Genomic DNA, 27948 nt, shown 5'->3' with positions numbered 1-27948 from the left:
GTTCTTCGTCGATGGAAAGCCCTGCCTAGGCCTTCACCGCGCCTATGGAGTCTTCAAATGTGATGATGCATCTATAGCTCAGCCAAGACGAATTTTATCGTTCCGTCTCCACGATGGACAACATCTCAGTGGCATTCCCCCGCACCTGCCGATTAGTGCGGTTGGCTATGTATGGTGCAAAAGAAGTTCAACACAAGTACACGCACGACAGCCATTAATGAGTGATGGATAGCAGCAGGGTACACACAACAAGAACATTACTGAGAATAATTAGAGAAAGGAAGGGTTGGATTTCTTGCACGGGTAGTGAGAATAAAAGAGGCTGGATATGAGTGTTGTTTTGTCTACTGGGAAAGTTCTGCATAGCACGAGAATCCAGGAAAGGCAGTGATTTGAGTCATGTAAATAGTTTTAACAAATTGATGCAACTGGGAGTATCGAATACAAAAGCAGTTGAGTAAATATCACGGACAGGCCTAACTGCAAGGAAGAAAATCACGCGTAGAGAGATAAGTTGTAAAATAAAGTGTCATTGCTGTAAATGTATTCATAAAATAATTGATAATTGCTACTGGTCGCGACCTTGAAATCGCGACAATTAATGGAATAATATGGAGACTTACACTGCAGTTAAACTTATACCTCTGGAATATTATTCCATTTCTGTACGTGGCGGCCACCATCCGTTCTAGCAACGCGTCGCTGCACCAAGCCCACTTACTTTTCTTACCAATTTGGACGATGTCTCTACCGACCAAGACATCGGAGCAAAAGCTGAAAATCGTGCAGCGGCAACAGCAATGGACTAGCGTGGGAGAGACGCACGCGTGGAGTTACGTTGAGAGACGGGGAAAAAGGGAAACGCGCGGGTTAGAGGAGGCACGGGTTAGAGAAGGAATACATCCGGGTTAGCGGTGCCACCCAACCTGATGCACAACGTCGCATCGGGTGAGACACGGGGCTGATGGACTATGGCCAAAACCAAGAACGGATTGGCAGCCAAGTGGTTGGCTACGTACGGTGCGGAGGGAAGTCCAACGTCCGTGCGTACGTACAGACGGAGCTCGCTCAAGCGAACGCCCACCGAGGAGATGGAGCGATAAAACGAGTCCCGTGTGCGGGTGGTGCCGGATGAATCGCCGCCTCGCGAGTCCGCGAGAGGCGGCCGCAAAAAAGGTTGGGAGAAGGCGGCCTTCATCCAGCAGTGGATTGGCGACGACGAGGGTGACGACGGCGATGATCGATAGTGGGCATCACCTTGCAGGTAGGTGGCCAGGATGGTGCCCTCGGCGCTCAGGTAGGGCGTGTAGGCCGAGTCCTCGGGGGCGGAGAGCGCGAGGTGCCCCGGGGGCATCCCGAGGCCCGGTGAGATGTGCTTCTTGTGGCGCGCGCGGCAGTTCTGGAACCACACCTGGGGGTGGGGGGAGGGGGCACGGTGACGTCAGCGGGCGTCGGTGGGGAGGGGGGCGAGGTGAAGTCGTGATGGTGATGGATGAACGAATGGCGATGGGTTCTTGTCGTGCAGTTTCTGGTGACGGGGCTGAGAGCAAAGGGACGGGTCACGCTTGGTGGTCTCGGGGCTGTTGATGTTGATTCCCTCGACTGCTACGCAGGAGGTCGTGGATTCGATCCCGACCCTGACGACGTCTGTGTATTTGGAGTTCGCGGTGTCTCTCTCTCCCCGTGGTCGTGTGGACTTTTCTCCGGGTCCTCCGGTGTTTCCCCTCCATATGTAGAATGAACGTCAACGCGTTTAGAATATTTGGCAGCTACTTTACATTTCCAGCATTGTGGAAGGGGGGATTGGGGGGGGGGGCGATGATCTGCACGATGGGTTGGGGGCCACCGAAGCCGGGCGTGTCGCTTTGCCTCTGCAGAGGCTCGAACGGGACGGACGGACAGGGTGGGAGTGGCGACGCGCGAGGGTGAGTGCGAGGGCAAGGGTGAGTGCGAGAGTGAGTGTGAGTGCGAGGGTGAGTGTGGTGAGTGTGAGTGTGGTGAGTGTGAGGGTGAGTGCGAGGGTGAGTGCGAGTGAGAAGAGGCTCGCCTGGATCACCCTCCGGCTGAGACCCGTCATGTCCGCGAGCTTCTGCAGCGTCTGCGCATCGGGGTTGTTGTCCTGCGCGAACTGGGCCTGCATCACCTTGGGGGGGGGGGGGGTAGCACGCGCGGGGTCAACGTGGGGTCAACGTGCGGCACGCGGGGTCAACGTGGGGTCAACGTGCGGCACGCGGGGTCAACGCGGGGTCAACGTGGGGTCAACGCACCGGGTTCGCGCCCGAACTGAACCCCGCCGAGGCGAATAGCCACGGGGAGTTTGGCATCGGGCACGACTCGTGGTATAAAACAGCGGAGTTAAGCAAATTGAATTTACAAAGAGGACCCCTCCTCCCAAAAATATTAATATATAACAGACCCTTGGGCGCCCCTTCAATGTGACGACGCGAAGGGGGGGGGGGGGGGCTGTACCTGCAGCTGCTCAGCCGTGAAGCTGGTGCGGGCTCGCTTGGCCGGCTTGCTGGGGGGCGCCTCTCCGTCGCTCGGGGGGCCCCCCTCCGAGAGAGAGCCCCCTAGGTGAGGGGAGGGGGTGGGGGGAGTCACACATCAGCACAACGCAGCGGCAGACGACGCTGTTGGTGATCGTGTCGTGAGAGAGGCTCCTTGCCTACAACGTCTAATTCGAGCAGCCCTGACTGTGGGGGTCTCAAGGAGTTGGGGGGGGGGGGGTGGTGACCCCTATCGTTCCCAATACCCGACCCCCTTGGATTCTCGCCGCTGAATGACGGTGCCGTGTTTACCGCACGCGGGGTGTTGGAGGCACTGCGTGGGGTCATCTTCTCGTCGTTGTACGGCTGATGATGCAGATGCAGAGCAACGACTACAATTTCACATTCAGGTGTGTCAAGCCAGACAACCGCGTCAGGAGTAGCAGGAGTGCGTCATCGCTGGGATGATGTCTCTTTCATATATGTGGATCGGGGGCATTGCGTCGTTCTACGTTCTGGATGACCACAGTCACACACGGCTGGAGAGTTGTTTCAAATTTTCCATTTGTGGCTCAGGTATCCGCGTCTGCCATGGTTTGTGCAGAGGATGCGATTTAGGGTGGGATCATGAGCTTCGTGGAAGATCAAACCCCAGAGGTCTTCTGCGTTGGGTCTTTCACAAACAGGTGTTTGGAGTGTTGAACTCCATTCAGCTCCATCGCGCGCGAGCGATCCACTCACTCCTCGTGCGTGTGATGGCGGCAGCGGCATCACCGTGATTTAGGAGCTAATTGTCAATGTTGAAGACTTGTTTCTGGCCATGAGGAGCAGTGCCGGATTAAGCTCGTGCCGGGCCAGTAGCATACGTTATAAAGAGGCCCTAAATAAAATAAAAACTCATAAATATTAAAACACAAATTTTTACTTGCATAGTAAAGTAATTATATTTTTTCATTTTCTATACAGCCAGATAATACGACAAATCGCTAACCTTAAACACCCAATCGTTCATAAAAGTTGAAGGCAGTATAGTACTATAGTATTAGAGCAAGTGCAGAATCACTGAACCGAAATTGATAGCTTGAAAGCATTTTGCGCGGGGCCCTTGAAAGTGCGGGGCCCGTAGCATTATGTAGCTACTTGTGCCACTAGGATCATCCGGCACTGACAAGGAGAGGGTTTCGGTGAGCGGGTTTGTGCAGTTCTGATATTCCTCCTCCGTCGACGGAGTGATTCGCTATATTGCTCACATTGTGAGTTCCATGGCCACAATTGCACCGTCTCTCCACGTATCTCTATGGGTATGTATGTCTATATATATGAGTCTCTACGTGTCTATGTGTTTCGCTATAGGTCTCTATGGATCTCTGCGTCTCCATGTATCTCTAAGTGTGTCTATGGATTTACGGTATGATCCACAGTTTGGGTTGCATGGCGAAAAGTCGAACTACTGTGGCACGTGTCTTTCATTTTGCATTCAGGAAGGAGACATGCGCATCGCCCTGTTGATGTTCTGATGCGGTTGATGGCTACACAAGTGGTGAGCGAGTGAGTGGGTGGATGGGTGAGCGAGTAGCTAAGTGAATGAGTTCATGGTTACACCAGTGGCGAGCGAGTGGGTGTGCGAACGAGCTGACGGTAACGACGGGTGTGGACGAGGAGGAACATCTCGAACGAGGAAGGGGCCGTTTCATCCCAGGACCCCATCAACAACATCTATCCAATTTTTCGATTTAAAGCTTTCGTGACTGCAAGGATTCATCTTCTTGGTTCTTTCGGTAAAGTCACGTAGAAGGGAAGTAATAAAATAATAAAAATAAAACATAATAAAATAATTATCACTAAGAGAAGTGATGAAATAATTCTCACTAAGAGAAGTGAGAATTATTGTATTATGTTTTATTTTATTATTTTATTACTTCCCTTCTACGTGACTTTACCGAAAGAACCAAGAAGAAACATCTATCCATACCGCCAGGAAATCCTTCGAGCTACGGAGCTCTCCCCCCCCCCCAAACCACTCCAAGACGATCCCCGTCCACCGCTTCAACCCACTCACCTACGTGCACGGCGCCACCAGCCAGGCGCTCCAGCGCCGCCTGGTAGTGCGAGCGGCACAGCAGCCGCTCACGAAGCACGCCGAACTCCTCGCCCGTTGCGAGCTGCCTGCCGCACGCGCCGCACGCGAAGCACGCCAGGTGGTAGAGGCGGCCGCGCGCGCGCCGCACCCAGTCGCTCGCCTCCAGGCGCCGCTCGCAGCGAGCGCACGCCGCGCCGAACCTCCTGCATGGGTGGTGTGGCCCCGGGGGGAGGGGGTGGGGGTGGGGGGGTAGGGTGGTGGTGTAGCCCGTAGGAGAGGGAAGGGAGCGGTGGTGAGGTGGGGGGTGGTGTGGGGTGGGGGGTGGGGGGGTTGGGTGGTGGTGTAGGGTGGTGGGTGGTGGGGTGGTGGGGCGGTAGGGTGGGGGGTGGTGGGGTGGGAGGGTGGTGGGGTGGTGGGGTGGTGTAATGGTGCGGTGGTGGGATGGTGGGGTGGTGGGGGGTGGGGTGGTGGTGTGGTAGGGTGGGGGGGTGGTGGGGCGGTAGGGTGGGGGGGTGTGGGAGGCACGCCACGGGCACGAGGGGGTGATGGGAATCAGAATCTTTTTGTTTGATGTTTTACTTACGTGACTTAACCGAAAAAACCTAAGAATATGAATCTTTGCAGTCACGAAAGCTTCAAATCTAGAATCAGAATCTGTTTTTCTAAGAACAAGCAAGTGGCATCACTGTCAACCCATACGGTTTGCGCCGTGTTCTTGTCCAGGGAGATTGGAGTTGTCAGGTTCATACGGCGTGACAGCCGTTTCAAGACGGGCAAAAAACGAATACACTTGTATGTACAGCATTTGGCTGCTCTACATTTCCACGTGATAAGCCACTTCGTTGGGCTATCATTTTTGGCTCAGTGTGCTTCTGAATAAGAGCTACATAGCTCAGTGGGCCACACCTGGTAAACTAAAAAAGTGTAATAGTTTTATTAAAGTACAATTAGTTTATTAAGTAGTAATACTTTTCTTCAAGGAGTTTAGCTGTCACTCAGTAGCTTCTATTAGGTAATTATTCATATGCCAATTTAAATCTGTTCACCAGGAGACGTAAATCATATATAATTGCATCCAACCCCACAGTGTAAAGTGCAGTCGTCAATTATCATTATCCACTCTGTCTCTATGGTTGCTCTATGTGCTTTGAAGAAGGGCCATTTCCTGAAACGTTGTCTGTCATGTTTCCTTCTAAAACCGTAGTGTAATTGACAATCGTGTTGAGTTCTTTGCTTCGTCACATCCAACGCCTTGCTGGCTGGTGGAACTAAATTAATTTTTAATGTTTGATTTTTTTTAATTGCCCAAATTAAGCGGGGAAACGGGCCGGACTTCATAGGTGCTCGCCACCAGCACCAGGGTTGCGATTTCCGCATGGAAAATGCGGAAGGAGGGTTCAAATTTTCCCGCATTTTTGCTAAAGTCAACCGCAAACGGTGGAAAGACTACTCCTATGACCGCGCGCTTTTAACAACACGGTAATGCGTTCTATTGGAAAGGATACATGCAAGGCCCAGCATCACGTAGGGCTTTGAGTTACTGATTGGAATGAATATATGATTTCCGCATTTCCGCACAAGAACCACATACTTTATTCAAAAGCGGAGCCGTGATTACGAGCACATGTACATGATGTATCCTTTCCAATAGAACGCATTAACGTGTTGTTAAAAGCGCGCGGTCATAGGAGTAGTCTTTCCACCGTTTGCGGTTGACTTTAGCAAAAATGCGGGAAAATTTGAACCCTCCTTCCGCATTTTCCATGCGGAAATCGCAACCCTGACCAGCACTTGCCCCGACAGTCTGTAAGGGCGACTAAAACGCAGCGAGGTGGCGCAGTGGGGAGCGCAGGGTCTGCGCACCCTCCTGTCATTTCAGGGAGCGCAACCCATCGCTACCCTGCGTCTCTCTGTCCCACAACCTCCCCGCCAGCAGCGAGCCTAGCGTCACGCGCACCCGTCAACCCCTAATCGGTGCCCTGCCTTATTATTACAGACCAATTCAAACCCTATTGGTCACCGAGTGTTGTTATAAATCTCAACGTTCATCATATACACTACACTGTGCACTAAACTATACACTGCACTATACAAAACATCATACACTACTATACACTACACGACTTTACACTACACGACTATACACTTCAATATACACTACACTATACACTGCTATACACTACACTACTACATACCCGCCAACCCCTTATCGATGCCCTACCTTTTGAATACAGACCAATTCAGACCTTATTGGTCACCCCGTGCCCCTTATAATTCTCAACGTTCATCCCACAAAGTCCCATCGCAATGGAGAAGCACAAACACACGGAGAACACAACTTCGCCCCGTAGTGAAACGACCCCACGCCGTCTGGACTTGAACAACTCAATTTCCCTCCTTGCAATAATTCGGGCTGTAACCGCATGGGGCTTGACACGGGCAAGCACGCGGCGCACCTGGCCTGGTGGCACGCACCTGTAGTAGTCGGGCTTGCAGTACGCGGCCTTGTCACGGATGTAGCAGCTGTCCAAGCCTCCGAGGGGCGCCTGGCACACGGAGCACTCCAAGCAGCGTCCGTGCCAGCACTCAGAACCCACCTGCAAGGCACGGACAAAGTTTCTCCACCACCAACACCACCACCAACACCACCACCACCAACACCACCACCACCACCAACACCACCAACACCACCAACACCACTACCACCACCAACACCACCACCACCAACACCACCACCACCAACACCACCACCAACACCACCACCACCAACACCACCACCACCACCACCAACACCACCACCAACACCACCACCAACACCACCAACACCACCACCACCAACACCACCACCAACACCAACACCACCATCAACACCACCAACACCACCATCAACACCATCAACACCACCAACACCACCACCACCAACACCACCACCAACACCACCACCACCAACACCACCACCACCACCACCAACACCACCACCAACACCACCACCATCAACACCAACAACACCACCACCACCAACACCACCACCACCATCAACACCAACAACACCACCACCATCAACACCAACACCACACCCACCAACACCACCACCAACACCACCACCACCAACCGCAAGCCCGGATAGCCTCGACAGACTACGCCGCATTTGGCGAGTGGAGTGGCGTGGCCGGGTCTGGCCGACGTTGCCCACCGCGTTGCACGTTGCCGGAGAAACGTTGCACACGCTGCAACCTGACAATGCTTTCGTTGTTGTCGTATGTCCCGTGGAGTAAGCGGGGGTTGCAAGAATCCTCCCCTAGGTCGACTCAGCCTCAAATGAGTACCTGGTGCGGTGTGTAAACATCGCCACTAGGGAGACAAAGGCGGTCGGGCGTGGTACTGGCCACCCACCCCTTCGTGTACCGTTCTGGCCTTTATAGGTGCTCGCTAACAGCACTTGCCCTTACAGTCTATTAAGGCTATACGGGGGATCTTTGTCTTTGTATATATCCTCGCCTCTTGAGCTGTCACCGGGTCGCTTGGATAATGCCCTCGGATACCCTTCGGATCAAACCCCAGTGCACAGGTGTCAGTCGCTCTCCATCGCTGCTCGTCAGCCGCCGGTCACGTCCGCTCACCTCGCGACGGTGACCCTCGGGCAGGGAGATGCTTTTCGCACGAATACGACGGATGGGTCGGGCCGTTCTCGCGACTCCAACGAATCGCGGCCGACAATGACCGGGGGTGGCTGGACAGGGGAGTTTTGACAGCGATAGCGGTGCCCTCTGTTCTAGATTTGAAGCTTTCGTGACTGCAAGGATTCATACTCTTAGCTTTTTCGGTAAAGTCACGTAGGTAAAAAAACTAAATAAAAATTAATAAAAAATAAAATTAATAAAAAAATAATAATAAAAGTAAAATAATGAAAAATTTTCATTATTTTTTTTTATTTTAATTTAATTTTTTTACCTACGTGACTTTACCGAAAAAACTAAGAGTATGGTGTCCTCTATCGCCGCTATCGCTGCCCCGTGACCCCTCGCCCTCTCTCTCTCTCTCGCTCTCTCTCTCTCGCTCTCACCTTGAGGATGATCTTGTCCCGGATGGGGGCCCCGCAGCGCGCGCACGAGTGCCTCTCGGGGGTCCGGTGAGGAGTCGGTGACGGGGGCGACGGGGACGGGGGCTCAGCGGGGCCCCCCACTTCGTGCCGACTCTGATCGCCGGGCTCGGCGACGGCGAGCTCCTTCAGCGAGAGAGGAGCGGAGGGCGCCAGCGACGTTGATCAGCGGAGGTTTTGTTTTGCTCGCTCGGTTACGCGTTGCGGTTCGAGCGTGGTGAAGTGTGGTTACCGGCAGCGCGAGTCGAATGTGGTGAAGTGTGGTGAAGTGTGGTTACCGGCAGCGTGAGTCGAGTGTGGTGAAGTGTGGTTACCGGCAGCGTGACACGAGTGTGGTGAAGTGTGGTGAAGTGTGGTGAAGTGTGGTTACCGGCAGCGTGACACGAGTGTGGTGAAGTGTGGTGAAGTGTGGTGAAGTGTGGTGAAGTGTGGTGAAGTGTGGTTACCGGCAGCGCGAGTCAGATTGTGGTGAAGTGTGTTTACCAGCAGCGCCACTCGAGTGTGGTGAAGTTTGGTGAAGTGTGGTTACCGGCAGCGCGACACGAGTTTGGGGACCCCATCAACAACCACCGTGACATTTGTTTTCAACAACAGTGTATAAGAACACGACACTTATTTATAACGCGTGTATAGTTCTTATATAGAGCCTAATATTCATAAACTGTGTTATTTTCTTTGAACCTATCTACGTGACTTTACCGAAAGACCCAATAATATGAATTCCTCCAGTCACGAAAGCTTTAAGTCAAGATTTAATAAATAAAAGTTCAGCGATTAGAGGATTGTACGGTGTGCACCTTTCTAAGTAATGCAGAATAAAATTCCATTCCTAAACACGTTTAATTGCAGTTTAAGTCTCTATACTATTTCATTAATTGTTGCGATTTCAAGATCGCGACCAGTTGCAATTATTATAAATTATTGTATTAATACAGTTACTACAATGACACATTATTTAACAACATATCTCTCTACGCGCCATCTATTTCCTTTTATTTAGCTCTGTCCATGGTATCCGTCTGCTGAAATCGTTAACGTGACTTAATTCGCTGCCTTCAATTGCTTCTTGTGCTATGTAGAACTTTCCCAGGAATCAAAACAACGCGCATATCCAGCCTCTTGTTTAATCACTACCTGTGCAAGAAATCCAACCCTTCCTTTCCCTAATTATTCTCACGAATTGTTGTTCGTGTTGTGGACCCTGCTGCTCTCCGTCACGCATTTATGGCTGTCATGTGCAAATGTTGACTTGAAGCTTTCGTGACTGCAGGAATTCATATTCGTTGGGTCTTTCGGTAAAGTCACGTAGAAGGTTTCAAAGAAAAGAACAAAAAACTACGGCGTTTCGATCGCAACACCAGCAATGACGAGCGCTTGTGTTGCGATTGAAACGTCGCAGTTTGTTTTGTTATTTTCTTTGAACTTATCTACGTGACTTTACCGAAAGACCCAAAGAACATGCTGTCATGTACGTAAGTTTAACTTCTGTCACACCGTGCGTAGCCAACCACGCTCATCGCAGCTGCGGTGGAATGACAACAAACGAAACACCAAAGCAGTTCTCAAGAAATTAGTTTTCCCATCTACGTTTAAAAGTGCATCACTTCCAGCGGATTCCTAATATATGAGGGAAGAGCGGTCCAGACGGCCGCAGAAGCGCATCTGAAAGGGCGTGATGCAGTGGCCGTCTTTGTTCGATGCCATGTCTGTCCGTGAAATGTTAACATCCTGCTTATAAACGGTGGCTAGGAGCTGTTAACTACCTCGCCTGGTATACAGTAGGTCGTGGGTTCAATCCCGAACCTGACGCCTATTGTATATTTGGAGTTATTTTCACCGGGTCCTCCGTTTTTTCCCTCCACATTTAGAATCAACTTCACCTCTTTGTCTGGTTACAATTGTCCACGTGAAAAATTACTTCGTTGAGCTATCATTTGTGGCCAGGTTGCTTCAGAAAAAAATAGCTGTATAGTTCAGTGGGCCTTCCCTGGTCAAAACACACAATAGTGGTTTAAAACGACGCCTCTGTTCTTAGTGGTTTGCTTTGTCGGATTGTTGTATTGTTTGTGAATGTAAAAAGACATTTTAATATTTCTTTGTAGCCATGCAAATCGCCTCTCAACACTCGGTGGATTTATGATAGAGGTGTTTTGAGTTAAATCGCGTAAAAAACCCGCCACCACCCGACACAGCCAACTAGTGAGGGTTGTCACGTAAACATAACGTGGCCAATTCGTCACCAGTATAGCGCACCGGTGTGCTGGAGAGCCAAGCCACAACATTTACAATCTGACTACGACGCTTCGCCAGCAACTACAACCAGCTTCATCAGACGACAGCCAGATGGAAATTCATTTATTTATTATCGAGCGCACAGAGATGAAGGTGGGGGAGGGAGAAGGAGGTGGGAGGGGGGGGAACCAAAAGACAATGAACACCCTCTAAACCCATGAGAGGCGAAGTACTCGGTTCACTGATGGGGTGGAGTGGCACACATTCGCCTTGCTGCTTCAGCCGGCCCGCTAACACTGCTGAGTCCACGCAGCTGTTATGTAGACACACAAAGACAAAGATCCCCCGTGTAGCCTTAACAGACTGTAGGGGCAAGTGCTGTTAGCGAGCACCTACGGAGGCCGGAACGGTACACGAGGGGGTGGGTGGCTAACACAACGCCTGACCGCCTTTGTCTCTTCAGTGGCGATGTTTACACACCGCGCCAGGTACTCATTTCAGGCTGAGTCAACCTAGGGGAGGCACAGGACCGGTTCAGATATTCATCACTGGTGTTGGCCGTGAGCGGGAATGTAGACACACACATATATATGTGCACAAACCTGTTAATAGGCTCATATGGGGTATTCGGTACAATCGTATAGGATTTCGCACCTCCGTTAAGCACAGTTGGATGCGTACGGTGCGAAAGAAGTTCAACGTACATATATACATTCATAATGAAGGTTTTTGGGTTAGATCGCGTGAGTATAAATGTTGTGTCGTAACCCTCCACCACCCGACACAGCAAGTAAGGCTTGTCACGTAAACAACGCGACAATTCGTTTACTACTTCAGCCCACAGGTGTGTTGGAGAGTAAATCCACAACATTTACAACTAGTTTATGTTATTGATAGACTGTACCTTGTAATCTAGTGGTAGTGCCTTACGTCAATAATCGCTACACAAAGCCAGGCATATCAGCGTTCTGGTAAATATCGAGTGAGAGTCTAAGTCCTGTGTGTGTGTTATTTGTGTTTATCTCGAGACTCGTAGCAATGCAAAGTGTTACCTTGGTGATCGTGCTGCTGCTACTGCGTTGCACAAGCACGGTTAACGAATCATTATAATTCAACGCGTTCGTGAACAGCAACACCGCGTGGTCTTAAAATAAACAAATACATATCCAGTATATATAAGAGGCGACGTCTCGGGCGATGACCCTCCGTCACGGCGCACGCGATTTATATAATACGAGGGACCATTGCCTGTAACGTTGCTTTTTTCCGAGGGTCGCCCAGACTGTAATGCCCCATCGGCAAAGGAATGGAGCCTATCGCTTCTCGCTGGCGTGGAGCCATCGATTACCGTATCGTGTACAAGTAACGCACGTGTTGCCAATAACATCTGCTCGTTCTATGGGTAGGTTTCACTTTTTTTTATTCAATAAATCTTGGCCGAGGAGAAAAAAATAAAGGTGGAGCATTACCCTACGAGACGACTCTCGCACATCAACAAGACAAAGATCCCCCGTGTAACCTTAACAGACTGTTGGGGCAAGTGCTGTTAGCGAGCAGCGTCTATGCATGCCGGGCACGGCACGCGAAGGGGTGGGTGGGTAGCACCACGCCCCGTACCGCTCATCACACACAACCACAAAAGACAAAGATCCCCCGCGTAGCCTTTCCTGAATGTTGGCGCAAGTGCTGTTAACGCGCACCTATGAAGGCCGGCACGATATACGAGGGGTGGGTGGTCAACACCACTCCCGGCCGCCTTTGTAACCCCAGTGGTATTTTTTTTCACACACCGCAACAGATACTCATTTGAGGCTGAGTCGACCTAGGGGAGGCCCAGGAACGGTTACTCGTGTCGGTGACCGTGAGCGGGAATCGAACTCGGCTCGCCGCGTTCGTCACTCACAATCACACAAGACAAAGACCCCCCGTGTAGCCTTAACAGACTGTTGGGGCAAGTGCTGTTGCACACGAGACGCACGCACGCAGTGGTCGTCACGAATGCGCTGGGCGTCTTGGAGCAATGCGAGACGTCGGAACGAGGCTGCCCCGTCTGAGTGAAATCGATTCAATCTCCTCCGTTTTGACATCAATTCAGGGGGCAGTACGACATCGTTTTCTCGTTGTCTCATTTCTACTTTTGTTTTAATAAGCAAAGATTCGCCGATGTTTGCGTGCCAACGGGTCCCGAGCCATTCTATGTATGACAGCTTGAAAATGTACATCAGTCACTCGGCCGGGATCGTCTGTACATGTACACGCATATATGCACGCACGCACACACACACACGCGCACACATACATACACAGACGCATACATGTATAAAGATAAAGATCCCCGTATAGCCTTAACACAATGTTGGGGCAAGTGCTGTTAGCGAGCACCTACGAAGGCCGGTTCAGCACACGAGGTGGTGGGTGGCCAGCATCACGCCCGGCCGCCTTTGTCTCCCCAGTGGCGATGTTTACACACCGCACCGGGTACTCATTAGAGGCTGAGTCGACCTAGGGGAGGCCCGGGACCGGTTCAGATAATTGTCACTGGGTGTTGGCCGTGAGCGGGAATCGAACTCGGGTCGCCAGGTTCGTCGCACAGCGTAGCGCTAACCGCTACACCACCGCTCCCCACTATACACACACGCATACATATATTCATGTATACACACACTCATACAGATACCACACAATGCATGCATACACAGATACATACACACGTGAACACATCATGAAAAACATACCTCGTGTAGCCTACACAGACTGTTGGGGCAAGTGCTCTCGTAGCGAGCACCCATAAAGGCCTGCGCTGCATAGATTCATCCTATGTATAGCAGAATTAAAATGTACAGGATCGTCTGTGTGTAATGCTAAACGAAGTGGCTTATCGCCACGTGGGCATTCACAGCAGAAGCCAGATACTCTTAACGCGTGATGTTGATTTTAATTGTGGAGGGGGGGAAACCGGGGGACCCGGAGAAAAATCCACGCGAGCACGGGGAGAGAAACCAGAGGTGTGGACTCGAGTCATGTGACTTGGACTCGAGTCAGACTCGAGTCATGAATTTGATGACTTCAGACTCGACTTGGACTTGCATAACAATGACTTTGTCCCACCTCTGAGGTGTGGACTCGAGTCATGTGACTTGGACTCGAGTCAGACTCGAGTCATGAATTTGATGACTTCAGACTCGACTTGGACTTGCATAACAATGACTTTGTCCCACCTCTGAGGTGTGGACTCGAGTCATGTGACTTGGACTCGAGTCAGACTCGAGTCATGAATTTGATGACTTCAGACTCGACTTGGACTTGCATAACAATGACTTTGTCCCACCTCTGAGAGAAACACGCAAACTCCAAATACACCGCAGGCGTCAGTATAATGTGTTTATTATGTGTGTGGCAGATAGCGCTGGGGATATATGATCGCTTAAACTGCAATAATTACCTAGTTTGCAATGCAATATTTGTATCCAAATGTAGTACCAGTTACGCGAATAATTTGGACAGCCGATGGGGCGCACGAACATGACGACGTCCATCCAAACACGGGACACCGTATGTACTATTTTCAAATATAACGCAGCGAGTGCGTGTTGTGTTATAATCAGTTGAATACATGCGGATGAGGCCAGGCACGTGTTATACTCACGACGCTCCCGTGTTGTAACACAGGCAAGAGATAACACCCAACAACAACAATGTTTAATACTCTTTAAATTAAATGAAAACAACCGAATTAAAACAAATCACGACGTTTCGAAGGCAACACAAGCCTCCGTCAACGTGATTTGTTTAAATGTAGTCTGTGTGGCCGCTTTCTGAGCGATGTGTGTGTTGTTTGTTTTGTTTACATGTTACAATAATCCGGAGTAAACATAAACAACCACGGAGACGGGCGAATGACGCTCAAACATCTGAAGAAAATAAAAAAAACCCCGGCCAACCTACTTGCTGTACTGGCCACCAATGTTCCTCTGCCATGAGGGGTGGGGGGGGATCTCACGCTCACGACGACTGACCAACCTCTAGACCACTTCGTTACGAGGAGCGGACGGGTCGCTCATAGGTCAGAGCACCGAGGGCCTAGGTTCGAATCCCAGACACGTGGTGGCGAAGTTGTTCAGCCCAGCCGCCAAAGAACGCACGCAAAACATCAGCACATTTTACATTTCGCTTCTGCGACGAACCGTTACTGTCACGCGACCCGAATGTGCTTGGAGCACGAGGTCTGTTGAAGAACAAATCATCTGAGAGGTAGCGCTGTGATATCCGCTTCCGCGGACCATTCTCTAACACGAGGGATCCGAAAGGAAAACGTCTGTACGGTGACCGTGACGCCGACAGCACAATTCGGGATAACAGAAGGACTCTGATAGCAAACAGATAGACAGACATTTCCGTAACACCCCTGGTCACGACAGAGCATTACGGCGTAGCGCAGTCTGCAGTCAAAGACAAAACTTCCCTGTGCAGTCTATTAACATACTGTCGTAGGCACGGTACACAATTGGTGAGGGTCAGCACTACTCCCGGCCGCATTTGTCTCCCCAGATAACTCGCTTAAAGCTGAGTCGACCGAGGTGAGGTTCGGGAGCGCCTCGATTATTTGCCACGATGTTGACCGGCGAGCGGGAATCGAACTCGGCGAAAAAAAACGGCGGGTTCGTCGTGCAGAGCGCTCACAACCACAGCCGGCCCGGGCCGCTCCCCGTAAATCAACAAACGCGCACGAAGCGACGTGGGAAATTTCTGCGGCCTGACGGAGGCGTGGTGCCTACTGTGGTGAGTGGTTCAGTAAAAAAAAGAAGTGCATTGCTTTTATAATAAAAATTTAGTTGGTGTCTCTTGAACATACAGAAGACGGATAAACAGCAACAGCGAGAAAAAAAAACTGGGAATAAAAAAAATCCAGAAAAATCGAGACCCGTGGACTACTCACACGGAGAACTATAGGTTGAGATACAGAATTGTACACTCGCATAGAGAGCCATAGACGCACACAGACATCTCCACGCGAAGGAGGAGGCATCACCACTCCGCGCTACTCCTGACGCAATCCGCTAGCTCAGTGGTCGGCAACCAGTATCACAAGATGCAGGCATTTTTATTTCGAATTCCGTAAAACCCAAAAAACCCCCTCTAAATATTCCCTGAGCCGCCAATGAACCGCGGTGGTGAGGACGAGACGGCGTCGGTCCTTCAATAATAAGCCACGTCACGAAGCAGCAGCAGCAGCAGTCCCTAGACAGCCGACACGCAGACGCGGAGTTGCCGACCCCTGGCTCCAGCTGTATGATCATAGCAGCACAAGTAGCTACATAATGCTACGGGCCCCGCACTTTCAAGGGCCTCGCGCTAAATGATTTCAAGCCATCAATTCCGGTTCAGTGATGCCGCACTTGCTCTATCACTGTAGGACTATACCGCCTTCAACTTTTACGGACGACTGGGTGTTTAAGGTTAGCGATTTGTCGTATTATCTGGATGTATAGCAATTTTAAAAAATGCAATAACTTTAATATGCAAGTTACAAATTTGTGTTTTAATTCTGGATTTAAAGTTTTCGTGACTGCAAGGATTCATACTCTTTGTTTTTTTCGGTCAAGTTACGTAAGTAAAAAATGTAAATAAATTAAATCACGACTTTTCGGAGGCAACACAAGCTTCCTTCTTCAGGTGGAACCGTCATAGCAAAATTACTGTATGTACCTACGTGACTTTACTGAAAAAGCCGAAGAGTATTTGTGTTTTAATATTTATGTGTTTTTTTTTTTATTTAGGACCCTTTATAAGATATGCCACAGGCCCCGCACTAGCTTCATCCGGCACTGCCCCCCCCCCCCCCCCGCGATGCGAGTTCATCTCTGCTTTGGAAATCGATTCGTTCTTTGGCCTGAGCCGTCGGTGACATCTTCCCTCGTCGGGGAGAGACGCAGCCGTGATGGCACCAATCATCGAAAATTCTAACCCTTTACCCTGCGTCTTTTCCTGACTTCAGTCCCACGGTCCCAGGCTGCACGCGTGGGGGGGGGGGGGGTGGCGTCGCCTTGACAATTGCGGCATCTAAACTCTGGAACTCGTCGTCCTTCGAGATCAGGGGACTTGCGAGGGCACTTACGCATCTTCAAATCTCGACTGAAGTCGTCTCCGTTTAAAACGGCGTTCTCTCTCGTTATTTTCAAACCGTCTTTCTTCAGACGCTGTCTTTCGGACAGACCTGTTCTTCACCTGAGGACGGCTGCTTGCGCTGTGGCCGAAACGTCGTGAGAATTATTTTATATTTTATTTTTTTTATTATTTCCCTTCTACGTGACTTTACCGAAAGAACCAAGAAGACGTCTTTCTCACTTCGTCTTTACATTGTTCTTGTCAACTATTGTACGCCGTGCCATGCGCAGCACCCTGAGAACGTTGTTTAAGGGCTCGCTAACAGCACTTGCCCCAACAGTCTGTTACAGGTTATATAGAAGACTTTGTCTTTGTACTGCGAGTGTGTGAGAATGGCGTGTTGTACATACATATATATACGTGTGTGTGCATATGTGTATATTGCACCTTCATATGTGCACGCGAACGGCACTCGCCCCAACAGTATGTTAAGGCTATAGGGGGGATCTTTGTCTTTTGTATTACATGTTTAAGCATTTGCGTGTGTGTGGGTACGTGCAATGGAAAGCGCTCTTCGCGACGAACCCGGCGACCCGAGTTCGATTCCTGCTCACGGCCAACAACCAGTGACGATTAATTATTTGAACCGGTCCTGGGCCTCCCTTAGGTCGACTCAGCCTCAAATGAGTACCTGGTGCGGTGCGTATAAAACATCAGCACTAGAGAGACAAAGGCGGCCGGGCGTGGTGCTGGCTACCCACCCCCTCGTGTGCCGTTCCGGCCTTCGTAGGTGCTCGCTAACAGCACTTGCCCCTACATCTGTTAAGGCTATACGGGGGATCTTTGTCTTTTTATACATATACGTGAGTGTATATTTCAATCACAGTTCCTATGATCACTGGTACATTGCTTTTATAGCTTTATTTTGGTGATTTCGAAAACGTTTTGGTTTAGCCATATTTGTTTGTTGTAGTACAGAGTTAGACTGATAACTTTCATCTAAATTGTCTTATGGTTGTTATTGTTTGACTTGCATCCCACTGGGATTTTTGCACAAAGCGCTGATATACGGTGCTTTTTCTGTAAGACTTTGCTGTTTTTTCCTAGATTTTTCTGTTTACGAGTAGTCACTTTAAGATGTTTTCTTGTTCATGTTTTTTGTTTGTTGCGGTTGCACCCGATTCAAGAGGCGAATGGCTCACAGGGCTATGCCAAATAAATGAAACTGAAATGAAACTGAAACGTGTATGTATATGAATGGGTTTATATGTATGAAAAATAAAAATAGATTGTATCCTTTCTGGAAATTAAACAGCAGGTGTTGAGGTGTTCAAACACCAAATAGATTCCGTTTGCAAGTCAAGTCTACATTAACCACACGTGCTCGTTGTGAACATGTAATCAAACAGCCTCTGAGAATGTTTATGCTTCGTCTTTAAAGATATGTGTACGTGTGTGAGCGTGTATCGTTTGTATTTTAATACACGTGTGTGTGTCATTAATGTATATATGAGAATGTGAATGTGTGTGAGTGTAACTATGTGTGTTATCGGTGTGTGTGTATATATATGTGTGTGAGTGCACGGCTGTATGTATTCATGTGTGGTGAGTAACTCTGTAGTGATTAGCGCGCTGCGCTACGAACCAGGCGGCCCAGTGACAATTATCTGAATCGGTACTTGGGCCTCCCCTAGGTCGACTCAGCCTCAAATGAGTACCTGGTGCGATGTGTAAAAGCGTTGCTACTAGGGAGACAAAGGCGGCCGGGCGTGGTGCTGACAACCCACCTCCTCGTGTGCCGTTCAGGCCTTCATAGGTGCTCGCTAACAGCACTTGCCCCAACAGTCTGTCAAGGCTACACGGGAGGTCTTTGTCTTTGGTTTGGAGCGGTGGTGTTGTGGTTAGCGCGCTGCGCTACGAACCCGGCGACCCGATTTCGATTCCCGCTCACGGCCAACATCGGAGACGAAAATCCGAACCGGTTACCTCGTGCGATGCGTAATCATCACCACCGGGGAAGCAAAGGCGGTCGGGCGTGGTGATAGCCACATCATCACGTGCCATATTTTCTCACTAACAGTACACATTGACCCAATTATATGTTAAGGCTATAGCGGAGATATTTGTATTTATTGTATATATTGTATATATATGTGTGTGTGTGAATAATTGTACGTGCGCGCCCTGGGCTAGTGGTGTAAATTCCACATTCCCATGGCGAGAACCGGTGTATCCGTATGACAATGGCTGGCGAGACAGATACGCTTCCTGAAGCTTGAGCAGTGTTCGATGTTTGCTGTTAGAATTCGCGCACTTGCTCATAGGATATCGAGTCGAAAACGCCACGCCCTTCAAAAGAAAACGTATATAATAGACGACGTTTCGGGCAATGACCCTCCTTCACAGCACATAGGCCAGAGAGGTGCTGTGAAGAAGGGGCCGTTGCGCGAAACGTCACCTATTATATTAATTTTTTTTAAAGGTCACGCTCAGTGTTATGGATGAATGTGAGTTCATCTTCTTGGTTCTTTCGGTAAAGTCACGTAGAAGGAAAATAATAAAAAAACATAATATTCTTTTTTATTATATTCCTTGTACGTGACTTTACCGAAAGAACCAAGAAGACGAATCCCTGCAGTCACGAAAGCTTTAAATAGAAATTGAATGTGAGTTGTTGTTCTTGTTGACTGTGGCGACGCAGCAGCAGCAGCGGCAGCAACGTCACCACGAGGCCCCGCAGCGCCTCGTGTTGAGAGTATTCGCTGAACGCGAACTCGATGGGGGTATATTGGCCTACTCATCCTCACCGCGCGCTGGTCGAGGGGGGGGGGGGGTCGAGTGGAACTGAATATATTTGCGCCATTGATTCCACTGCCGCGCCGAGAATTGGATGGATTTGCAAGTCCGCAGTGCGACCCATGACGCCGGAGCGGCAGCTCTTCTTGCGCTTCGTTACAAACATTATTCATCTTCTTGGTTCTCTCGGTAAAGTCACGTAGAATGGAAATAATAAAATAATAAAAATAAAACATAATAAAATACAATTCTCACGACGTTCCGGCCACAACGCAAGCAGCCGTCCTCAGGTGAAGAACAGGTCTGTCGGAAAGACAGCGTCCGGTCGTCACTAAATTCAGACGCTGTCTTTCCGACAGACCTGTTCTTCACCTGAGGACGGCTGCTTGTGTTGTGGCCGAAACGTCGTGAGAATTATTTTAATATGTTTTATTTTTATTATTTTATTACTTCCATTCTACGTGACTTTACAAAAAGAACCAAGAAGATGAACCCCTGCAGTCACGAAAGCTTTACATCGAAATTTAAACGTTATTTAAATTAAAGTACGAAACTAACCAATTTTCATTTCATTTTACCAGGTAAGTACCACTGAGTGGGTCACAAATGATAGCTCAGCGACGTGGCTTATCATCACGTGGACATGTATTGCAGCCAAATACTCTAAACGCGTGATGTTGATTCTAAATGTGGAGGGAAAAACCGAAAGACCCGGACAAAAATCCGCGCGACCACAGGGAGAGAGAGACACGCAAACTCCAAATATACAGCAGCAGGCGTCAGGGTCGGGAACGAACCCACGACTTCCTGTATACCGGGCGAGGTAGTTAACATCTCCTAGCCACCGTGGTACCATTGTTACACCACAGCATCCGAATGGACGGCAGGTACAGATTCGCTTCGTGATGTTGATCAGATTCGGCCGATCAATGAGGTGATACTGCGATGTTGATCAGCCGTGATGCTGATTGACCGATAAGACATTGAGTTAATCACCATTCCTCGTGGTGCTTTGACACGGCGAACATTGACAAACGTCAAGCAATGCAAGCGCCCTCGGCGACTATTAATCACCAGCAACTGCTGTACACGTAGCGAGTTTCAAGTTTCATTTATATGGTATAGCCCTGTGAGCTATGCGGCTCTTAAGTCCGGTGCAACCGCAACAAACAAAATATGAACGGAGAACATCTTAAAGCGACGACGCGCAACAGAAACATCCTGGATAAACCAGCAAATCTTCCAAACCAAAAAAACCGCTGCGTGCAAAAATCCCAGCGTGATGCAAGGCGCACCACGGAAAGGGGAGTAAGAAGAGTCACAATAAAAAATATTTATTAAGACTGGAAAAATCCGATGATCTATGGAGCTCTATTTCACAGATGTCCAGTCAATGATGCAATAAATGGGGGAGAAGATGAACGAATGGCAAAGTGAAGAGAGAAGAGAACACGTGGGGAATTTGAGGGGGAAAGGATTGGAAAGTAACGGAGAAACTGGAGACAAGGGTCAGGAGAGATGAGAGGCAGTGGCTACGCAGGTGCATCGACTGTGCTGCACAGAGCGGCGTCTGTTTTCACAGGGGGCGGGGTTGGGGGAAAGGGGAGGAGCTCACAGTGGGGGGGGGGGGGGGGGAATGTAAGTGACGCGGTTTCCTGGAGGATTGAGCTGAATTCTAGATTTTAAGCTTTCGTGACTGCAAGGTTTTTTCGGTAAAGTCACGTAGGTGAAAAATACAATAAATGAAAACAACTCAATTAATCTTCTTGGTTTTTTCGGTAAAGTCACGTAGAATGGAAATAATAAAATAATAAATAGAAAACATAATAAAATAATTCTGAATGACTCTGTCTCCTCGACAGACCTGTTCTCCACCTGAGGACGGCTACTTGCGTTGTGGCCGAAACGTCGTGAGAATTATTTTATTATGTTTTATTTTCATTATTTTATTATTTCCATTCTACGTGACTTTACCGAAAGAACCAAGAAGATGAATCCCTGCAGTCACGAAAGCTTTACATCGAAATTCAACTAAATAAAATCACGACGTTTCGGGCGCAACACAAGCGTCCTTCTTCAGGTGGGGACAGCGTCGTGATTTAATTGAGTTGTTTTCATTTATTTTATTTGATTAAGCTGAATTCAGAGAGATGCGATGGTACGCATTGATTGGGAGTCAGTCGTGTGTCTGCGCACATTCTAACAATTTCCAACTCCTCCGGAAACCTCGGCACAGATGCGTGAAGGCATCTCCTGTGATTATGACACACTTACACAACATTGATCATTCTACAGCACTGTGCATGTAATTAAGTAATCAATTTATTATTAATTGCTTATTAAATTCGTAACAAGTGTAGTCTTAAACGTTCATTATACGCTCCCTCTGGTCTCTCCACGTACGTGTTCTGAAACATGTTCATTGCCCGAAACGTCGCCTATCATTGTTTTCCCCTTTTAATGCTACATTGTTGTTAACGAATAGTGAGGTGTGCGTACTCATAAATTGCGTGTGACTGCCTCGGCTCTGCCTGGCCCCCCTGATCGAGTGGACATCTGTGAAATAGGACATCTGTGCACGTTTGCAGCTCAAGTTATAGTTTGTTGTTGTTGTTTTAAATCCCTTCGTGTACGCGTGTCACGTGTCCGCGTCGCGCTCACGTCACGTGGCACTGGACACCCTCGATCGACGCCGTCGCTAACGCGATGTCCCCCCATCGCAAGGGGCGCCTGTCCAGGTTGCGATGTCCCGAAACAACAAAGAGAAACGCACTGCGTGCCCAGCGGCGTAGCTGTCCCAGTGCACAGGCGGTGCAACTGCGCAGGGAGCTATGGGATGTGGGGGGGGCAGCCGCACGATTGCGGTGGGGGTTGGACAGCCCCCCCCCCCCATGTAGTCCCTTGCACCAGGGTCCATGCAAACCACGCCTCCCCGCGCCTCCGATTAGCACAGTTGGCTACGTACGGTGCGAAAGAAGTTCAACCTACAGAACACACACACATACGCACATACTGTGTGAATGCGAAATCTACAGCGGCGGTCGCGTCCAGAAGAGCCGCGCCAGTCGTAGCGGCAGCCGACCCAACGTGTTCGCGACACCAGGGTTACTGCTGTTTACATGGGCGCGACACACCCTAGAGTTACGCAACCATTCGCGACCAACGCGAACACCAGCGGTTAGAGAGTTAGGCGTCAGTGCTGTGATAATATAATTGTATCTGTATATATAAACGCGTATTTATCTTTTTAATGAGTATAATTTCTCACGGATAACCCCCAAACTGATTTGTGGACATCTCGTTAGCAAGGAGTATTCGGGGATAACGTCAAACAAACACGAATAGCAACACACTTAATGACACGTGTAGACACACACACGCATGCGTGAATACAATTCGCGAGCACCTATTAAGGCAAGCCATGTCGCCACGAGTCTGCGCGCATCCCCCGAATCTGTCTTCACCAAGTACTCATTTAAGTAAAGTCACGTATAAAGATAAAATAATAAATTAAATACTAGCATACGACGTTTCGATTACAACACAAGCAATCATCATCAGGTATAAATGAAATAGAAACACAAATCTAGTATACTTAGAAATGTAATGTAATACAACAGAGAGTCGGATAACATAACAGTCAACGCCCTACCTGGTTGATTACGTTCTTCCTGAGAATGCTAAATTTGTCTCTGGTTCTGTGTTTTATCTCTCTCTCAAATTTAGCATTCTCAGGAAGAACGTAATCAACCAGGTAGGGTGTTGACTGTTATGTTATCCGACTCTCTGTTGTATTACATTACATTGCTAAGTATACTAGATTTGTGTTTCTATTTCATTTATACCTGATGATGATTGCTTGTGTTGCAATCGAAACGTCGTATGCTATTATTTAATTTATTATTTTATCTTTATACGTGACTTTACCGAAAGAACCAAAGAGTAATTCCTGCAGTCACGAAAGCTCCAAATTAAGTTTACTCATTTAAGGCTGAGTCGATCTAGGGACAGCGCGTGGCAGATTTAGACACCGCTTTCATGCATACCGTGCATGTACATCACACAGTCACGTGAACACATTCACATACGCAAATACAACAACACAAAGACAAAGCTCATCCGCATAGCCTTCACATATCTTGTGGGGTAAGTGGTAAAAGCATGTCCCATCACGTCCGCCTTTGTCTCCCCAACGTTTACACACCGCCACAGGTATGCCTTTAGATTTCAGGGCGAATCGACCAGCATTGGTTTCGGTATCACGAGCCACTGATGTTGCACCTTCGATTAGCGCCGTTGGCTACGTACGGTGCGAAAGAAGTCCAACGTGCACACATGTTCGGCGTGTTGGGGAATCGAACCTCCTTCGCCAGATTCATAGCGCACTCCATTAACCATACGCCGACTTGCATCTCCTCTTCACGTCGTTTCACAACTAAGTCGTCTCTTCATTATTCACACCGCTGGCTGATTTGCGTTGCTCACGTCGCTGGCAGCACCGTCTGCCCGTTCCTCGTTATCCGTCGCCACTCAGCCTTCGCCTCCCCTACCCACTGCCCTGTAACACGAACCGCTTTGCGTCGCGCGTAAAGAAATGTGCCGGTCTGTAGAGTTCACAATATATTTATGATACGGGTTTTTTAATGGGGTGGTTAGAGCGTGTAAATATATGTGTGGGTCGTTAAACCCGCCACCACCCGACACAGCCAACTAGTAAGGTTTGTCACGTAAACAGAACGTGGACAATTCGTCACTCGTACAGCAACACACCGGTGTGTTGGAGAGCAAAGCCACAACATTTACAATCTGAGTACGACGTTTCGCCAGTAATTACAACCAGCTTCATCAGGCGACAGCCAGATGTGTGACTAGTAACAAATTGGCCACGTTCTGTTTTTCATTCACGTGCAGGGTTTTAATGTTTTTTTAATACCCTGTATAATTTCTGTTAATGTTTACTGCTGTACGCTAGTGATCAGTACAGTATAGTTTATTTTAATAAGTTCATGTAACGTTGTGGGTACGTCTAGGATTACGATCTCGTGGCGTGCAGGCTGCCGCAAGCTTTGATTTGACGACGTTTCGATATTCCGTCAGACAGCGTCGCATCCTCCGACGTGAACACCATGGGTATTGCGATTTAAAGCTTTCGTGACTGCAGGGATTCATCTTCTTGGTTCTTTCGGTAAAGTCACGTAAAATGGAAATAATAAAATAATAAAAATAAAACATAATAAAATAATTTTCACGACGTTTCGGCCACAACGCAAGCAGCCGTCCTCAGGTGAAGAACAGGTCTGTCGGGGATACAGCGTCGAAACGTCGTGAGAATTATTGTATTATGTTTTATTTTTATTATTTTATTATTTCTCTTCTACGTGACTTTACCGAAAGAACCAAGAAGACCATGGGTATTGCAGCACAGACATAAGCGGAGCCTCCTGAGACTCAGTGAGTCGTGAGACTCAGCGAGGCGATGCTGAGCGAACGAGCGTATGACTCAAAACACAAAGACAAACGCTCCCCCCCCTACATAGCCTCTAACAAACTGTTGCAGAAAGTTGATCTGGCCGAACATGGCATACGAGCGCGGCGCGGGCGGGTTTGGTAGCTAACTCTACGCGCGGCCGCCTTTGTCTCCCCACTGCTGATATTCACACACCGCACCAAGTACTCGTTAAAGGCTAAGTCGACCTAGGGGGAGACCCGACGACTGGATTATATATTCGCCACTGGATCATGTATTCGATCGTATATAGGACATGCGTACGCGTACGTAAATAAATACGCACATGCAAACAAAACACGATACACGCAGACACTAACAGACACACGAATACAACATGACAAAGATCCCCCGTGTAGCCTACACAGACTGTTGGGGCAGGTGCTGCTAGCGTGCACCTGTGACAAGCCAGCGTGTGCGTGACCAACACCACACCCGACCGCCTTTGTCTCCGCAGTGCCGATGTAATCTGCACACCGCACCGGGTGCTCATTCGAGGCTGAGTCGACCTAGGTGGGAGAGGCTCAGAACCGGTTCGGACAATCGTCACCGACGTTGACCGCGAGTCGAACTCAACTCACCATGACGCCCCTGTGGCTCCGCGCGGACCTCACCCTCAGCTTCCTCAGCGTCATTGAGTCTCGGGGGTCGTGCGCGGAGCCGTGGCTCATGACACCGGGTGCCGAGAAGTCCCCGCGAGGATGACGCGCCTCCTCGCCACGCGGAGACGCGGGCGATGAAGACGACGTCGACGACGACGCCGAAGACGACGGCGACGACGAGCGGAGGACGCCCACGACTCGCATTCAACTCTCGCGCGCGCCTCCACCGCCAATGGATCGCACAGCCGCTGTCTACGGCGGTCTTACAACTCGACGAGAAAAAAATAAAGTTTGACTGGCTGGCTGGCTGGCTGGCACGACTGGGCACGTTCAGATAATGTGCGCGTCGCGAGTTCACGAGCCAAACTTAACTACGTAAAATAAAACCCCCCACTCTCAACGTTGGCCTGAACGTGAAATATATAGGCGACGTTTCGGGCAACGGTCCCTGTTCACAGCACTGTCGGTGATGAGGTCTGCGCTCCGCGATAGTACGTGTCGGTGGCGGGCACGTATCTATATATACAGTATACGTGTGTGTGTGTGCGTGCGTGTCTGTGTGACAGGCGCATACACCTGCCCGCACTCGAGATTTGCCGCTCGCAGGGCCAGGCAGCTTGTGCAGAGAATGTGAGCAATTTGTATTTATATATATACACGAGCAGAGCGAGCGATCGTGGGTGCACCGGGCACTTGACAGAAAATTGAGGCGTAATTTGTCAGTCACTGCTCATTCTGCCCGTTTGTCGCGGCCGCTTTTGGCAAAGTCCTCCAGTTAATCGCCTGCTCTTGTGCGGCACCAATCGAGCAGCGAGAGAGAGAGAGAGAGAGGACAGAGACACAGACTCGCAGAGACACCCGCGGAGGATGAACAGAGGACCAACCCTCATATCTTACCCCCCCCCTCCTCCTCCGATCTCACAATCTACCCCGCTCCCCCGTCCGCAATGAATTGCAATCGCCACCACCGCTACCCCCTCTCTCCTCCACGCCAACAAAACAAAAAAAAAGATCCCGCGCGGCGCTGGTAACAGTCAATTAGAAGCGGCAATCAAGGCGAGGAACGACTCGTTAATAACAGTTATTATTAAGACTGCACAGCGCGGGTTGGTTAAATCGCTGCGCGCGCTGGGGTTACGGCTTCGGGGTAGACAGAGAGACAGAGAGAGACAGAGAGAAAGACAGAGAGACAGAGAGACAGAGAGAGATACCCGCGGCGTTACTCTGCGATAACCAAGGTGGTCGTTCGACGAGCCGAGCGCGCCCCGTGGTTGTAAGCCGTGACCCCGAACACAACGCGCAGATAGGCGGGTGTGTATGTGTGTTGTGTGTATGTGTGTGTATGTGTGTGTATGTGTGTATGTGTATGTGTGTATGTGTGTGTATGTATGTGTGTGTATGTGTGTGTATGTGTGTGTGTATGTGTGTGTATGTATGTGTGTATGTGTGTGTGTATGTGTGTGTATGTATGTGTGTATGTGTGTATGTGTGTGTATGTGTGTGTGTATGTGTGTGTATGTGTGTATGTATGTGTGTGTATGTATGTGTGTATGTGTGTATGTGTGTATGTGTGTGTATGTGTGTGTGTATGTGTGTGTGTATGTGTGTTGGTGTATGTGTGCATGTATGTGTGTGTATGTGTGTGTGTATGTGTGTGTGTATGTGTGTGTGTGTGCTATTCGGAGGTGCAGGAGCACAGCAAGTAGGGTCGAGCTAACCGAGCTTCATTCCTAGGTTGCCGTTCGCTGATTTCAACAGCGGGTGTGCTTCTAACGGAATATACAAGTCCTCGGTATGCGAATGTGTAATTTCCACCACTAGCCCAAGTGCAGCCATTAGACATCGTGCGCAAGTTGGAAGGCAGCCGTACTGTCTCAGCGTATCCCCTCCGTTACTAAAATCACTAAAAAAAATGCAAACAGCGCAGGGCAGAGAGCGCGGACGTTGAGAATCAAATAACAATAATCACTGAGCGTTAATCCCCCTCCCTGCTTTTCTCGTCATCGCGGTGGCTGAACACAGATCCGAGGGGCAAAACGCCA

General features: G+C 49.4%; 1 protein-coding gene across 1 annotated transcript; it reads right to left on the bottom strand.

Annotated features, from left to right (window-relative positions):
* Positions 1 to 344: 344 nt before the first annotated feature.
* On the bottom strand, positions 345 to 26186 carry LOC133354698 (LIM/homeobox protein Lhx6-like). Its single transcript, XM_061571751.1, has 8 exons — positions 25886 to 26186; positions 8630 to 8791; positions 7042 to 7163; positions 4546 to 4769; positions 2470 to 2570; positions 2048 to 2143; positions 1258 to 1411; positions 345 to 358 (listed from the first exon to the last, which is right to left on the bottom strand). The coding sequence occupies exons 1-8, from the start codon at positions 26108 to 26110 to the stop codon at positions 345 to 347; spliced, it is 1098 nt and encodes a 365-aa protein (XP_061427735.1). The 5' UTR covers positions 26111 to 26186.
* Positions 26187 to 27948: the final 1762 nt, after the last annotated feature.

Source organism: Lethenteron reissneri, chromosome 48 (assembly GCF_015708825.2).
Source record: "Lethenteron reissneri isolate LAM-NWPU_2019-01 chromosome 48, ASM1570882v1, whole genome shotgun sequence".
NCBI lineage: Eukaryota > Metazoa > Chordata > Hyperoartia > Petromyzontiformes > Petromyzontidae > Lethenteron > Lethenteron reissneri.
This window is presented reverse-complemented; position numbering and strand designations above follow the sequence as displayed.